Source organism: Nannospalax galili, unplaced genomic scaffold (assembly GCF_000622305.1).
Source record: "Nannospalax galili isolate Female #2095 unplaced genomic scaffold, S.galili_v1.0 scaffold59, whole genome shotgun sequence".
Lineage (NCBI taxonomy): Eukaryota > Metazoa > Chordata > Mammalia > Rodentia > Spalacidae > Nannospalax > Nannospalax galili.
In genome coordinates, this window is record NW_008344412.1 from 2,582,238 (window position 1) to 2,599,816 (window position 17,579).

The 17,579-nt window shown below is 40.9% G+C and overlaps 2 protein-coding genes across 3 annotated transcripts in view; both read right to left on the minus strand.

Moving 5' to 3' along the window:
- The window catches only part of CUNH3orf33 (chromosome unknown C3orf33 homolog), a 21,797-nt gene extending 19,220 nt beyond the window's left edge, over window positions 1-2,577 (minus strand). For both annotated transcript variants that reach the window (XM_029567160.1, XM_008840637.3), the window contains exons 1-2: window positions 2,438-2,577; window positions 851-910 (exon numbers count right to left, since the gene is read on the minus strand). In XM_029567160.1, the coding sequence (XP_029423020.1) occupies window positions 851-910; window positions 2,438-2,551 (174 nt within the window). In that variant the 5' untranslated portion in view covers window positions 2,552-2,577. The remainder of the gene's footprint in view (window positions 1-850; window positions 911-2,437) is intronic.
- Window positions 2,578-11,453: 8,876 nt separating this feature from the next.
- Slc33a1 (solute carrier family 33 member 1) overlaps window positions 11,454-17,579 on the minus strand; it is a gene marked incomplete in the record, with an annotated part of 20,998 nt that continues 14,872 nt past the window's right edge. Inside the window, 3 exon segments of the mRNA XM_008840638.3 lie at window positions 11,454-12,467; window positions 14,330-14,545; window positions 16,855-16,972. Coding sequence (XP_008838860.1) covers window positions 12,300-12,467; window positions 14,330-14,545; window positions 16,855-16,972 — 502 coding nt within the window.

Below are 17,579 nucleotides of genomic sequence, written 5' to 3' on the forward strand. Positions count from 1 at the left end.
TTGAGAAAATAAAAAGAAACTAGGCGCCATGAGTGCTCAGGGGCCCACAGCCCACTTGTTAAAACTTAACAAAAACCAGAACCAGCCTTATCAAAAGGCTGCAGGACAGGCAGGCACCGGTCAAGCTTCACAGATTAAGCCATAAACAAGTTTTACAGACAGAACTCCTGACCACCCTGGGGGCCCGATACCAGGAAATCTTCTGTGCTTCTGAGGCCACCTCCCATTTAGCAATCCTACTTCCCCTCAGCCCTGGCCCTTACCCCATATCTCTGCATACCTTTGAAATTACCGGTGAAATTACTATGTGTGTTTGAAATTAACCAATAACCGCACTTCTGCTTCTGTACCCTGCTTCTGCCTTATAAAAACCTCCTGAACTCAACCTGGGGCGCGCAAGTCCTCCGAGGAGACTCTGTGCCCGCAGGTACCTGTGTCCTAAATAAACCTCTTGCTGTTGCAACCCAAAGGCTGTGACTTGTCCTCCGTGGTCTCTCTTTTTAACTTGTATATAGAGGTCAAGTTTGGATTTTTTGTTTGTGTGGGTATATACATAAATACTTATGTAGGTGGTCTTTGTTTTCAAATATTTACCCAAATGAAAACCACAAACAGTAACCCATGCTCACAAGTTCCTTCATCTAAACAACCTAAGAAATCATTTCATGTTAAACTGAAAATCTTCCCGAAGCTAGAACCTTTCAAATGAAATAGATGATTCTGTAGTTAACTGGATAGTTCACTTAAACGCAGCTATATCAGAATTTATTCTTATATCTGTTGTCACATAGTTGAATCTACAAAATTGCTGGGCAACAGCTGTCTACTGACGTTTTCATTTTTGACTCACCAGCCGAACACTTCTTAGAAACAGCATCATTCCAGCTATGGCCATCCCAGTGCTGATGTTCTACAGAAAGAATGAATGATGATGTCTTATCAACTATTCACAACAGTGAAAGTACTAATTAGAAGAGGGGAAAGGGGCCTATCCTCGTGGTCACTAACAGTCAAAATGATGCAGATCCTTCAAATGAAGGCCCATGTCTTCCAAAAACTTTGGTTGTCCACCTACCCATTACCATTTTTCACAGTATTCCCAGTCTTTCCTTAACAACATGGCATGCACAGTCATTTGAGTGTGACTGCATCTTTTCTTTGCCTATGAATTCCTTGAGTGCATGTGTGCTCTAACATTTCTTGGATAGTGTTCACACCAATTAGCATAACATTACATCCACGGTGAATAAAGTATTTGGTAGAAAAACCTTAAAAGATAGCAGCTTGGCAAATGTGTTGGGTAAATGGTAACTATGTGTGTCGGTGGTTGAACATTAATGATATTCATGTGGCCAATGACACATGTATTTACTTAGCACTTATCAATGCTACATGGCAGGTAACTATTGTAAGGAAGGAACGGCTGCTGTCAGCAGACAGGCCTTGGACCTTGTGCTGCGACGCTGCAGAGCACTTGGAACACTTAATTCCCTTAACTTCTCACTGAATTTTAAAAAGGTTAAATCATTCCTTCTAAATTCATTCTCTCTGCTTGGCTTCTAGGTCACCTGTCTTTCCTAATTTTCCTTCTCCCTGTCCACACCTCCGTCGTGGCTGCCACAACCTTCGCACTCCTCCAATGTTGGAAGCCCCCAGGTCTCATTTCTAGAGCTTCTTCGGTAGCTTTTCTGTTGCTCCAAGATGTTGTTCAAGACCAGGGTTTCACTCTATCAGGTATACGCAGCTCACCCCCAGGTCTAGGTCCAGTTCTCACTTCCCTCGAACACCAGGCATGCCCAGTTGTCTCAAACAGCATGTACCTACAACTGCGCTTTAACGTCTAATTCATAAGCACCTTCAAGTTCACCATCTCCAGGTTTGCATGTCCAGGAGCTCTACTGCTTTCCCCAACACATCATTTACCGCAACTCCATCCACATCAGCAACTACCACCACCGTTAATCCTGGAGCAGCGCCGGTGGTCCCCCCCACCACCTCCAGGGGCCCCAGCCGCAACCTCCCTCTAGGGTAGTCTGCGGGCCTCGGTGTCCCTCCTTTGCTCACAAGCCAGGGAACTCTCCTCTTGCTTCACTTAAAAAACAACCAAAAAAAAAAAAAAAACAACCAAACCAAAGCAGGGCGAGGGTGTGCTCAGTGGCAAGCGCTTGCGTGCGTGCGCAGGCCCCGGATTCCATCCAGCACAGGACTCTCCTCCTGGGTCTCCAGGGCCGGCCTTCCCGGACTGCGGTGATGCCCCAGGGCTGCCCAGGGTGGGCGATCCGAGTGTCCGAGCCGGCCCGGTCCGGCAGGGGGGAGGCGGGCGGCGCCGCAGCCGCAGGACGCCCTTCACTGGCCTCCGCCGGGCCCGCGGGTCCTGCTCCCGGCCGGGGCCGCATAGCTCAGGCTCGCCCACCCGCCGGCGGCTGGGCTCCCTCACCTGGACGAGGCGCAGGTGATCGTCTGCCCACCGCGACAGCCGCGTCACCACGTTGGCCTCCGCTCCGTCCCGGTCCGGCGCCGGGGACCCGGGGCTCGCGGGCTGCGGCGCCATGTTCCCGGCGGCCGGCGAGTCGCGCCGGTTCCTCTAGCGGGCGGCAGGGGGCGCAGCGCTGCTCCGGCCGACGGTCCCCTCCCCTGGGGGCCTAAATGTGTGTTTGTCACCAGCCCAGCCAGGGCTACATAGGGACATCCACCCCAAAACAAAACAAAAAATGGTGTAAACTATCAAGTTAGGAAATCTGGGTGGATAAATTAATCCCCATTTTTTTTGCTGCTTTCTATAGGCTTTTATTTTTAAACTATATGGTGCTGCAGATACGTCCGTGTTGGGCAGATTCTATCACTGAGCCCCATACAGTCCTAGTTTCTTTTGAAACAGCGTCTACGTAGCCCAGGCTGTCTTCTGCATCCATCTCTCTCCTGCCCGCGCCTCTCCTGCGCTGAGATTACTGGTATGTTTCACTAAACCTGGCTAAGTAGTTTTAATGAAAAAATAAAGGCAAACGAGGTGGTTGGAGATGCACTTACGTGTTAAGACACCATGAGTTGCACAAATTTAACCTTTGGTCAGAGAGGTCTGGCTTTTCCCTTCTGCTGCTTCATAAGATTATATCCTACTTCATAAGACTATCTTTTACCTAGAGGCTCTTGACCCTGCAAGAAAGTTTAATAGCTTATTCAGGTTGGCAGCTCTGAGTGTTCAGGAATCAGCTTGACCTCCTGAGGGGTGGAGACGAATCAGCCATATGGGCAGCCCACCACCAAGTCCTCATACCTCTGGACAAGGCTCAGGAAAAGTTTTCCAGGTTGCACTACTCTGAGTTTTCTCACATAAAGGCTGGTTGCCTGGAGGGACCAGTGTCAATCAGAGAGGACCACTGGGATCTCAGCTTCATGAAGTCTGCCCTTTGCAGATTTTAGTCCCTAAGAAACTATGTCCATGAGTACCACAGCTTTAAATACTGTCTTTCTAGTAAACTGCCACACCTGAGGCTGTTTTTGAGCACTCCCAAACTGCAGTTCCTGTCAGAAGTATGCATTGAGTACTCTTGTTCAACTGCTTAAGTTCATTATATTACCTTGTCTACTCAAGTGTTTAAAATGTTACAGAACACTTTTTCTAGAACGTGAGGCCCTAGGCTGGATCCCTAGCACTGCAAATAAATTAAACAAGTTCTCTTACAAAAGTCAATTCAAATATGTAATATTGTAAATTGGTGGTTTTCCTCATTGATACAAATGGCATTTGTGTATCAGACTCACTTGTGAAGTTTCATGTGGACATACCGTTTGTTTGTGTGTGAGTAGGCACATGCAAGTAGGTAAACGTCAATGGCACCATTAAAATGAACAAGTGAGAAGCTGTTCTATAAAAAGGAAGCTAGTACTTTATTTTTTTAATTATGTATATATGTTTGTGTGTGGGTATGTGCACATGAATGTGCATGCCCACAGAGATGCAAGATCCCCAAGCAGCTAGAGGAACAAGCAGTTGTGAGCCACCTCACTTGGTTGCTGGGAATTGAACTTGGGTCCTCTGGAAGAATGCTCTTAAGCACTAAGTTATCTCTTGAGGCCCAGCAGTTACTACGTTCATACTGTTTAGAGTAGGCAACAGACAGTAAAATAGCTAATCCTCCAGAGACTGTCTTTTCAGTCAGACCTTGCTATCCTTCACTTCCCCCACTCCCCATTCCTCTTTTGTGCTGGGGATCAGACCCAGAGCCTCCTACATGCTAGGCAAGCTACCTATCATTTAATCACACACTTCCGTTTCATTTTTACCCTTTAAATATTTTATTATTTTTATTTTATGTGTATGAGTGTATTGCCTGCATGTATGTGAGTGCACCCATGTCACGCAATACCGCAGAGGTCAGAAGAGGGCTTTGATTCCCCTGGAACTGGAGTTCTCAAGGACGGTTCATAGCCGCCATGTGGGTGCTGGGAATTGAACCTGGGTCCTCAGTAAGAGCAGTCATTGCTCTTAACCACTAAGCCATCTCTCCAGCCCCCTTCATCTTTACCCTCTTTATTACTTTTCCATTGCTGTGATAAAATATTATGACCAAGGCAATTTATTGAACTGTTTATTTTGGCTTATGGTTCCAGGGGTTGAGGAGTCCATCACAGCAGGGAGGCATGGCAGCAGGCAGGCATGGCAGGAGGGGCAAGAAGCTGACAGCTCACGTCTTTATGACAAACAAAACAGCAAGAGTGAACTGGAAGTGAGGCGAGGCTACGAACTCTCAAAGGCCATCCCCAGTGACACACTTCCTCTAGCAAGGCTCCATGACCACAGGGCATGCAGGTGTGCTAGTGCACACCTTTAGTTCCAGCACTGGGGAAGGAGAGGCAGAAGATCTCAGTGGGATGAAAGCTGTCATGGTCTGCATAGTGAGTTCCAGGACCAGATGGGGCTACAGGGAGACACTGTCTCAAAAAAACAAAAGAAAGGAAGAAGAGCCCATCATCTCCCAAACAGTGTCATGAACTGGGGACCAAGTGCTCAAATAGCTGAGGAGTCTAAGGAGGACATTCCTCATTCAAATTACACCTTCCCTCTTGTACCAAAATACAAAAATTAATTTTGACCTTTTTCCTACTTTTCTGTTCTTTAGTATTTTAATTTTTTTTAATGTGTATTGCCTGCATGTATGTGAGTGCACCCATGTTGTACAATGCCACGGAGGTCAGAAGAGGGTGTTGGATTCCCCTGGAACTGGAGTTAAGGATGGTTCTTAGCCACCATGTGGGTACTGGGAATTGAACCCAGGTCCTCTGTAAGAGCAGTCATTGCTCTTAAACGCTGAGCCATCTCTCCAGCCCCTCTACTTTTCTTTTTACTGTTTTTCCAGTTGCTTGTTTTTCTGAGACAGGGTCTCAATATGTAGCCTGGCTGGCCTCCCAAGTCATACAGCTATGCATGCCCAGTTCCAGAGTGGTGGGATTAAAGGCATGTACAACCATACACAGCTTATTGCTGTTTTTATTTACATAACATTTTATTTTTATTTTTTTAATGTGTATGCACATATTGCCTGCATGTATATAAGTGCCCTTGTGTCGTGCAATGCCTGAGGAAGTCAGAAGAGGACATTGGATCCCCTGGTACTGGAGTTACAGCCAGATGTCAGCCACCACATGGGGGCTAGGAACTGAACCTGAGTCCTCTGCAAGAGCAGCCAGTGCTCTTAACCACTGAGCCATTTCTCCAGCTACTTTTATCTTTGATGTGTATGAGTGTTTTGTTTGCATGTATATATGTGCACCTATGCATGCGATGCCCATGGAGGCCAGAAGAGGGCATTGGATCTCCTGGAACTGGAGTTACTGATGGTTGTTAGTTGCCATATGGGTGCTGGGAACTGAGCCCCGGTCCTCTTACCCACTGTACCCTTTTTACTGTTTTTAAAAGATTTAATTTTATGTGTATAAGGGTTTGACTGCATGTATGTATGTACATCACATGAATGCCTGGTTCCTACAGAGATCAGAAGCAGGCATAGGATCCTCTGGAACTGGAGTTACAGAGAGTTGTGAGCCACAGTGTGGGAGCTAGGAACCAAACCTGAGCACTATATTACTTATCAATTTGATCAAATATACATCAAAAAACAACTTAAGGGAGGAAGGTTTTATATTGGCACCTAGTTCAGAAGAAAGCGGTCCATCATGTAGAGAAGGCGGTGGTGGGTGCAGTTTGGTTCTCAGCGTTGACCAGGAAGCAAAAAAGTGAGCAGTTGGCTTTCTCCTTCCCCTTTTTATCCAGTCTGCCATCTCAGCCCATGGGATGGAGCCACCCAAGACCAGGCGAGTCTTCCATCCTCAGTTAACTTCCTTTGGAAACACTCTCACAGGTATAACCAAAGGGCACCTCATTAATGCCTTAAGTGTTTATTAACCCAATCAAGTTGATAATTAAGCTTAGGTATCACAAACATTCAAATAATCCTCTAAACAAAAATCTGGATAATTTATTCCAGATATACTTCAAATACTTAAATATTGTATAAATACCAACATTTAATAACAGATTGTTGAAATTAGGTATCATAAACATTTAAATAATCCTTATGTAAAAACCTAGAAATGTATTCCAAATATATTTCAAATACTATATAAAATTAAGGCCTAAATGCACATTATTTTAATAAATTAACCAAATACACCATTTCATGTATACTTGAAACTGCAAAATTATCAAAGCTAATGCTAGATTTTCCAAAAATGTCAATATAAACAATTAAGTGCTGTACATTTTCAAGTTCAAACCTGTGTATGGGTGTAATCACTTCACAAGGATTCCAACAATGACAGCTTTCACCACTGATTTCTTTGTTTTTCAATTTCATCCTTTCCTGAGGACAATACATACAGACTCAAATGTGTGGAGATATTTTTTAAGGGGGTGGGGGAACGGCTAAGACAGAGTTTAGAAATATAGCTCAGGCTGGCCTTGAACTTGCCATCTTCCTGGGAGCTGGAGTTACAGGTATACACCATCATGCCTGGCTTACCAATATGATTTCATAATAGTAGCATAAATTTATCAAATATACCAAGTTCCCTTTCTAAAATGTTAAGTTCTTTTCCAATTTTATAGTTTCTTAATTTTATAGGTATATGTAATAAACTATAATTTCATGAACTGTGACTATAAAATTAAATTTTTCTATCATTTAAAGTCATCTCAAGGTATGAATAGACTTCAAATTCGTATTTCATATTAGTAACTAATTGCAAGTGACTAGAGTTTTATGTTTTAGAGACCTATAATTCCCTATGAATTTTACTAGCATATTGTTCTTAATCCGTGTGTGTGTGTGTGTGTGTCTGTGTGTGTGTGTCTTTTTGAGACAGGGTTACGCTATAGCCCCAGCTGGCCTGGAACTCACTATGTAGACCCAGGCTGGCCTTGAATTGTTCTTCTCAATCTTGATAGTTATTCTTTGCACAAAGTTGCTATAAAAACTATTTAAACATAGCATCCTTTTTGTTTCTTTTTCTCTCTTTTTGGGGCAATGGGGAGAAACAGGCTGTCATATAGTTCAGACTGGCCTTGAACTGGCTATGCAGCTGAGGATGGTCCTGAACTCCATCCTCTGGTCTCCACTTCCCAAGTGCTGGGATTATAGGTGTGTGCTCTCATGTCTGATTTTATGTGGTGCTAGAGTCCTAGGGGTTCAAACACAGAGCTTTTACATGCAAGGTAAGTACTCCAGTAACTAAGCTACAACCCTGGCTCAGTACCAACTTTTTCTAATGAAAACCTTTTTTCTTTTCTCCCTTCCTTCCTCTTCCCTTTCTTTTATGAGACAGGGTCTGGTAGCCCAGGCTGACCTGAACCTCATTTACGGAGAGGATGACCTTGAACTTCTGATCCTCCTGCTTCCACTTCAGAGTGCTGGGATTACAAGTGTGACTATGCCCAGCATTTTTTTTAACGTGTAGCAGATCTCCCCCACGGCCGTGTGCATGCTAGGCCAGCACCCTGCTCAGAGCTACAGCCACATGCATTCACTGTGCATACTGGTGCATCATCATACACACTTCATTTTCATATGAAGAAAAAGACCTGTATGAGGTATGCAAATTAATATTGTAGATATTCTAATACGATCTCTTTATACACTGGGGCAAAAAAGTAAATACAACATCATAGACTTTTCATTGTGCCACAAAACTGTATTTCCTAAAAAATGTCTACCTCTTTCCACAACAATAAACCTCCTTCATAATCCTCATAATTCAATAAACACAAGTTTCTATTTGCTTAGAGAAGAGTCTGGTGTATTAATCTGTTGTAATACAGAACCTCCCTCTGCCCAAACAGAATCCCAGGAAGAGAAATTAGTGATTTCTCTTCTAGTTTGCTACCAAAATAAGGGGAGGGAAATATACACCCAGGTAGCAGTTCTTACTTTTAGGAAATGTAAGGGCTCCCTCCCAGTCGCAAATCAAACAGGGCTGAGACTAAAAATCCAGGCTAAAGAGATGACCCTAAGGGTAACAGTGTTTTCCACCAAGCCTATGAAACCAAGTCTGATCCCTGCCAGATGCTACATTGTGTACAGGAAGAAATGACTCCTGCAAGTTGTCCTGACTTCCATAAGCAAGCTATGGAATACAATGCTCTCCCTCCTCAAACACAAACACACAAAATTTTAGAATGTTAAAAAATGTTTGTGGTTTTTTTGCTGTTGTTGTTGTTTTGAGACAAGGTCTCACTGACTGGCCTCAAACTTGTTATATAGGCCATGCTGTCCTCAAACTCACAGAGATCCGCCTGATTTTACCCTCTGAGTGCTAGGATTAAAGGTGTATGCCACCATGCCTGGCCTATGATAGAATTTTTTTATGTTAAATGATTAATACTGCTGTCCTTCATGGGATAGACTTTGCCCTTCTGCTCCGTTCTGTCAGTGATGTTATCTACTCTCATTCCATAAAGGTTCAAGTGAAATACTGAAAATGATTATTTTTAGTTTTTATCATAGATTTATATTTCAAAAATTAATATTAAAAAAAAGTCTACAACTAGGTATGGTGGTACATGCCTTTAATCCTAGCATTCAGAAAGCAAACACACGTAGATCTTTTAAGGCAAGCATGATCTATACAGCAAGTTCCCAACCAGCTATAGGTTCATAGTGAGACCCTGTCCCCCCTCCCAAAAAAAATTCTAGCTGGGAGTGATGACTCTCAACTGTAGTCCCAGCACTTGAAAGCCTGAGGTTAGGGCTGGAGAGACAAAGTTAAAAGCAGGGACTGCTCTTCCAGAGGACAGGGTTCAGTTCTGAGCACTCATATGGTGGCTAACAACTATCTACACCTCCACTTCCAAGGGATCTGATGCTCTCTTCTGGCCTCTGCAGGCATTTTGTGCATGGTGCACTTGTATACATGTTTTACAGGCAAAAAAAAATGCATAAATATAAAATAAACAAATAAAAAAGGAGGTGATGATGATGATGAAGAAGGCTAAGGTTAATCTGAGCTAAATCCAGTTAGGCATTGAACAAACTGATCCAGAAAAATTTAAATGCAACAGAGGGAGTTTGGAGGTTTAGTCCTAAGTAATCCTAACAAGAACTTTTCAGGTAGGTGTGGTGGTGCACACCTTTAGTCCTAGCACTTGGGAAGCTGAGGCAGATGGATCTCTGTGAGTTCAAGGCAAGGCCAGCCTGGTCTACATAGTGAGTTCCAGGCCTGCTGGGGCTACAGGAAGACCCTGTCTCAAAAAAAAAGAACTTTTCAAACTCAGATGTATACATCTAACCAATGTACACAAGGAAGTACTGACAAAGAGCTGTATGCTGGTGCATTAATGGGAGCAGTTAACATCTACAGTTGAAAGTAGATTTTATTAAGATTGAACAGTTTTTTGGTTTTTTGTTTTTTTAATTTTATGTGTATGCATGTATTGCCTGAATGTAGGTAAGTACACCATGTCGTGCAATGCCCCCGGAGGTCAGAAGAGGCTGTCGGATCCCCTGGGACTGGAGTTACGGACAGTTGTTAGCTGCCATGTGGGTGCTGGGATTCGAACATGGGTCTTCTGCAAGAACAACCAGTATTCTTAACTGCTGAGCCATCTCTCCAGCCCTGAGATTCAACTTTTTTTTTAAAAGCACATAAAAATAAGGTAATATTTGATTTACATTGATATATTCAAGAAGATCATTTTAAATATTATTAGTGGTCAATGTATGCAACACAGTTATAGGTAACTATTAACTCACTTTTTAGTGTGCATTACAAATATTTATGTACTCATAGTACCAAAGAATGTAATTCAAAATAATTCTGTTCATTTCTAGAACAAATGCAATGAATGGCTTTAACCTTAAAGGCCTAAAAGATGTTTAAAAACTTCAAGTCATAGATTTAAAGCTGTTTGAAAGTATGCATAATTTGAAATAATATATACATGAAGTAAAGCTTATTATGGAAATCTGAACTTCTCACTCAAAAAATTAAAATCAAGATTATTTCACTCGTGGGAGTCCAGTAGGCATTTTCTTTATTCAAGTAAACATTTTGGTTATAATACATGATAATGGACCACCATGTACTGTACTGCAGCCTGTTTTGCTGTTGCCCCCTGCCTCTAGGATGAGATTTTTCCAGGTGGTTCTTTAGACGCAAGCTTCACCACTCAACACAATACAGGCGTCCCGGTGGCAGTGTGTGAGTTCCAGAGGTCACTGGCCCTGTCTGTCTTCAGGTGCTGTGTGCCATTTTTTTCCAACCCAGTTTTATCCTTCATTACTTATAAAAACCTCACTCTAAAATTCAACCTATACTATAAAATTAACAAAATCAGGAGTTAATATATACTTTCAAAAAAGAAAAAAATTATTAAGATTCAAATTTAATCTCTCTTTCCTTAACATTTTTGAGAATGACAAGAACACCTAGTAGCAAACACGCAGACAGCCTTCTCAGTGTGAGCACCGGGCACACTGGAAGGCCTAAGGAACTCAAGGTTTCCAATTCTGGGCCAGCAAGTCTCCACTGAAAACTACTGTTTACGAACAAAAGTATGTGGTTTTTTTTTTTTTTGTCTTTTTGAGACAGGGTCTCCCTGTAGCCCCAACTGTCCTGGAACTCACTATGTAGACCAGGCTGGCCTTGAACTCACAGAGATCCACCTGCCTCTGCCTCTGGAGTGCTGGGATTAAAGGCGTGCACCACCACACCCAGCCAAAAATATGTGTTTTAAGAACAGAAATACCATGCCCAATTTGGCATAATTATGAGAACTTTTTCACTAATTAAGTGCTGAATTAAGAAATAATCTCTCACCAACTGATTTTATTTGTTAAAGGAACAAAATTTCTCTCCTTATAAAATAAGAGCTTTAAAAATTATGGTGTTACTTATTTAAACTTTATTTAATTGGAAAGTTTACATTTTTTTGTCATAGTAATTAAAAAAAAAAAAACTACTGGAAGAAGAACATTTAAATTTTATTTTCACAACATGGCCATAAACATATATGCAACACAAATTTGATCCCTTTATTAGCTGTCTGTGTGCCCTGAGGCACTTGTGACAAAAATCATATGGTAAACCTTAGGGTGAAAGTTAATAAGAAATCAAAATATTTTCCCCCAAAAGAGGGAGGGGGTGGGGGAAATCAATAAAAATCATAGCTTTAATTTTATAAAAAAATAGTTTGAATAATCTTTTTATAAATCTTTAATGCTTACAAAAGCAAAAAGTACATTTAAAATAGTTATTCTTTTAACAGATTCATTTGTACAATGTAGTTAAGGTCAGAAAAACAACAATTAACTGTTTTAGTAGTCTACATTCTTTTCATCAAATTTCACATAAAATTTTACAAATTTACAATTCAAAATGAGAGTTTACTTCCAGTAAGGCCATACTAGTGACCTGAATGTTAAGCTCTGTCCCATTTAATATGTTGTACCAAAGTGTTAGATCAGCTCACTGACAGGTACTGAGAACAATACTTGACTGCATGGTTACCACCCATGACTATTCCACTGCAGCTTGGAATATGCTTTGGTCAGTAAATTAACAGAAATCAAATAACACGACCAAAGGGTTGTTTCCTGGCCTTAAGCAAACTTTAAAAATACACTGACAAGGCAAGGCAAAAAAATAAGATCAAACATACAGAAGTCTTTATTTTCCAACTATTTGGCATTTTTAATTAATAATTTCCTTATTTAAATAATATTTTATGCTCTTACACATTGATTATCATAGCTTTCTCCAGGAAACTAAACCATGGTTACCTTCTAGAATGTCCAGTAAGGTAGGCATTAATTGCTCCTTTTGCACTTCCATGAAGACGGTCCTTCATCCTGTAACTTTTTAAATTTTGAACCAAGAAAAAACCACCAACCAAATCCAATAAAAACACAGATAATGGATTCCACGTAATAACCATCCAGTGCTGTAACACACGAGCCACCGAGTTTTCTGCAAAGCTATAAAAACAAAATCATAATGAATATTCTACAATTTAGTTTTTTCTTCTTTTCTTTTTTGAGACAGCGTTTCATGTTGCCTAGGCTGGCCTCAAACTATGTAGAAGAGAATAACCTTGTCCTTGTGATCCTCCTGCTTCCACCTTCCAAGTGCTATAATTACAGGTCTGCACAATCAAGCCTTGCTTTATGTAGTGCTAGGGATCAAACCCAGGGCTTGGTTCATGGTAGGCAAGCACTTTACCATCTGAGCTATATCCTAGGCCCCATATTCTACAATTTCAGTATAGAACTATTCAACAATTCAATAATTAATGTTTCTACTCTCGCTTTTTTTTTTTTTTTTTTTTTTAAAAGACAGGGTCTCCTTGTGGTCCCAACTGGCCTGGAACTCACTATGTAAACCAGGCTGGCCTCCAATCTCACAATGCCTGCTTTTGCCTCCCAACTGTTGGAATTAAAGTGTACACTACCACACCCAGTTAATCAAATATATTTTATTTTATTTTTTAAAACTTTTTAAAAATACTTATGATTTTTTTTATGTGTACGCATGTATTGCCTGCATGTAGGTTAAGTGCACCCATGTCATGCAATGCCGTGGAGGTCAGAAGAAGCTGTCGGATCCCCTGGGACTGGAGTTACAGACAATTGTTAGCTGCCCTGTGGGTGCTGGGATTTGAACCCGGCTCTTCTGCAAGAACAATCAGTGTTCTTAACTGCTGAGCCATCTCTCAAGCCCCTCAAATACATTTTAAAGAAAACATTTCAAGTGGGTTTGGTATTGCATGCCTTTAATCCAAAACCTCTGTGAAAGCCAGGCCAGCCTGGTCTACACAGGGAGTTCCAGGCCAGCTGGGGCTACATGGAGACCCTGTCTAAAAAAAAAAAACAAAAACAGAACAGACAACATTTCAATATTTCACTTCAAATAACAAGATATGTGCTGTCTGGCTTTTTATTTTGTTTTGTTTTAGGTAAGATCTTGCTATAGCACAGGCTGATCTGAAACATGCTATATAGCATAGGCTGGCCTCAAATTTGCAATTCCCCTGCCTCAGCCTCCCAAGCACTGGGATTATAGGATTATGTCACCATGACTGGCTATGTTAGTATAGCTTAATCTCTTCAATGCTATCAACAGGATTAAAAACAATTTTGCACTCTTGCTGCAAATAATACTCACTTTTTAATTTATTTTTATTTTATGTGTTTGAGTGTCACGCCTGCACGTGTATAAGTGCACCCATGTGGTGCAGTACCCATAAAGGACAAAAGAGGGCTTCTGATCTTGTTGAGCTGGAGTTGCTAGCCACCATGTGGTGCTGGGATTCAAACCTGGGTCTTCTGCAATAGCAGCCAGTGCTTTTAACTGCTGAGCCATCTCTCCAGTCCCAGTACTCACTTTTAAGATGGAGTTTTTTATATTCGGAAATATAAAGGAATTTCCAATAAACTTATTCTAGAAGTAGACTAATATTAATTTTGAAATAATTTATCAAAAGACCACTCACCATTCAGCCTTAGCTACATTTGTTTTGTGTAACTAGGTCCTGGAATTAGGCACTGAAATTTGTCCTTTCCTAGCATTGAAAACTTAGCTATTATTATTTCTAACTGTTTTTAAATAGGTCAGTGACCCTCAATATAGGGGTAAGACTGAGTGCTGAGAAGCACCTTTACCTCAGCTAGTCTCACTAATATGAATATATAATAGGTCTCAATTATGATGGGGATAAAATATCTAACTTCTATAATAGATTCTATGGGTAGATATGATTTTTAGGAAACAGTACATCTAGAGGTAAACAAGAGACTTTATCTCCAAATGTGCTTATTATCTAAAACTAAAACACACTTACCTCAATAGCATCAGGTGTTCGACAATTCTGGTTTGATGCTCCCACACACTCCTTCACTGTGAGAGGGTCCACCAACCAAAGAGCTACTGTAGAAGGCCAGTTTCCTCCCAGATTGGACACAGTATTTAAAAGGGTCATGTATGTTCCTCCAATAAGTGGATCACTAACCTTTGCGTTGAAAGCCATTATTGAAACATACATGCTATACAATGTAACCTACAAGAAAAATGTAAAACATTTTAAATGGTGTGAGTAGACTTTCTTCTTTTTCCTTTTATTAGGGAGTAGGGTGTTGGGGCTTGGCATGGGCATCAAGCAGAAGTATGAGAAAACCAAAGAGTTGCACCCCTGGTTCCTGACCCCTGTGGTTACACTTCAAAAGCTATACCATAAACTAGGAATATCAAAATCATAAAACTTGAAAATTCATTTTTCATGATTTCTACTGAACTCAATTCCATAAACCTTAAAGTACATACTATAAACCAGACTTCAAGATTATGACAATATAAAGATGACTATGAAACAATCCTATTCCCTTGAGGAATTTATTATATGCTAGAAATACAGGGAATAAAGAATTATGATATAATGCAGCACAACCCACCAGCCTCTCTCCTGGGGTTTATACTGAGGTCAATTTTGTATAACTATATTAATTCAACCGTGAACCTAAAAATTTTATAACCACTTTTGAAAGAGATGTATCTTTGCTCTGGAAATTGTTTCTGAGTATGTTAAAGCTGTAATGAAATGCTTCTTCTAAAAAAAATTTTAAAAAGAATTATGATATAATGCAGTAAATACTGTAAATAGAAGTATGCACTGTGCTGCTAGGACAGAACTAAGAGATTAATTACACCTCACACAGTCAAAGAAGACTGAACAAAAAAGGTGACAGATGAGGTGACCTGAAGGATGCAAGGGAAAAAAGCAAAATCTCTTATCTGCACTGTACCTCAATGTACCATACGTGTGTGTGTGTGTGTATATATATGTACAAAAAAGAAAAAAAAATCTGTAGCTGATACTGATACCCCTGTCTTAATAATTTTATAAACATATGGTTAGTCAGATATAATTTACTGTGGAATTCTTCTTATTTCTTATTATTTATTGGTTTTTTTGAGACAGGGTCTTACGTAACTTAGACTGGCCTCCAATTCACTATATAGCCAAAACCCAAACTCCTGATCTTCCTGCCTCCACCTTTCAAATGTTAGGATTACAGGCATGCCTTTAACCATACCCAGCCTTCTAAATGACTTAATTGTATGGGGGGGGGGGGGAAACAAAACAAAACAGAACAAAAAAACCCACTAAAATTAGCTGGTAGCATATTTTTAGGTTTCAGTTCAAAACTAAGAAGTTAGTATACATCACTTCAAGAAGATTTATACTAGGTTCAATTTAAAAATCCAGCACAGCTCTGTAATACATATTAGCAATAATGGCAGTTGAATACCAAAACTTACTGCTGGGTCTCTACCACTTACTTGAATCAAATCAAAAGAAAATCTTCACTTTGAAACAGCAGCTTAGGTGAGGCTTAAAGCAAAATGGAGGTCACTTTTGGGGGGGATATCAAGCATATGTAACAAGAAAAGGCAGCTAACGCACAGCTGCCAAAAATCTTAAAAGAGTTGGTTTAACTTTAACATAGAACCTAAGTCAAAGCCTCTGACCTTTAGTCCAGCAGCTCTCTCCATCCCTTCAGAAAGAAGATAATAGAAACCTAAGAAAGAGCCCAACTCTGAGCCAGGCATTGTGACTCACTCCCATTATGCCAGCACTTGGGAGAGAGGTGAGGCAAGAGAATCACTGAGAGTTCCAGTTTGAAGACAGTGTAGACTACATAGTTAGTTGAAAGTCAGGCCAGACTTTATGAGGGGTCCCTGTCTCAAAACAAAACAAAAACAAACACCTCCCCCCACATCTAAGAGCAGACCAAAGTATACTTAGTACGAATAAAATTAGCTTTGGAGTCAATTTTGAAATATAATAAATTCTTGATAAATGAATAATTTAAAAGAAAAATGAATAAATGAACTTTTCCATGAACTCATTAAATCAAAAGCCTTAAGACTTAAAGTTCACCATCAAGTTATTTTTTTCATTGTCAGATTAATGCATAAACCTTAAACTTTATTAAGGCAGCTGTAAGGAAATTTCTTCAGGGTTTAGGAGATGCTTCAGTAGGTAAGAATGCTCGCTCTTCAACCACGAGAACTTTTGAGTTCTTGGCACCCAAGGGTATGCACATGCCTATAAGAGCATTTGGAGTAGAAATAGGCAGATTTCAAAGTATCTCACTGGTTGGCCAGGCTAGCCCAAATGGTACACTTCCAGTTCAGTCACAGACGGTCTCAAGACAGTGAGGAGAGCAACATCCTTCTCTAGCCTCTGCATGTGTGCCCATGGGCCCATGTACTCATGCACATATGCCACACACTATACCACCCCTCCTCCACCCCCTCCCACCGCCCCCAATTCCTCATTTTACTCAACAGTGCCTCCTAGCTTACCTGATGCAATGCATAGCTCAGCAGCACTATAATATAGTAATATATAGGGAACCCTCCTTGATGCTCTACTTTAGGAGTCCACCAAACTAGCAGGGCATATTCTAATCCAAGCAATAATCTACAATGAAAAGAAAAAAAAGGAATATTGAGTTGACATCAATTTTGGGTTAAAGAATTATTGTATTTAAAACTTGTGGCCAGGCATGGTGGCGCACGCCTTTGATCCCAGCAAATCGGGAGGCAGAGGCAGGTGGATCTTTGAGTTCGAGGCCAGCCTGGTCTACATAGTGAATTCCAGGCCAGCTGGGGCCACAGGGAGGCCCTGTCTCAAAAAGACAAAAAACAAAACAAAAACAAAAAAAACTTGCTAGAAGGCTAAAAAGAGATAAAGGGGGCTGAAGAGATGGCTCAGTGGTTAAGAACACTGGTTGTTTTTGCAGAAGACCCTGGTTTGAATCCCAGCACCCACATGGCAGCTAACAACTGTCCATAACTCCAGTCCCAAGGGATCCGACATCCTTTTCTGAACTCTGTGGGCATTGCATGACACAGGCACACTTATCTACATGCAGGAAATACACGCATACACATAAAATAAAAATAAATATTTTTTAAAAGTTTAAAAAAAAGAGATAAAGTGCACCTAGATGATATTGACATTGAAGATGCTTTCAACACCCGCCCCCGCCCCCCCCCCCCACACACCCCACCCCCACATTTGCACA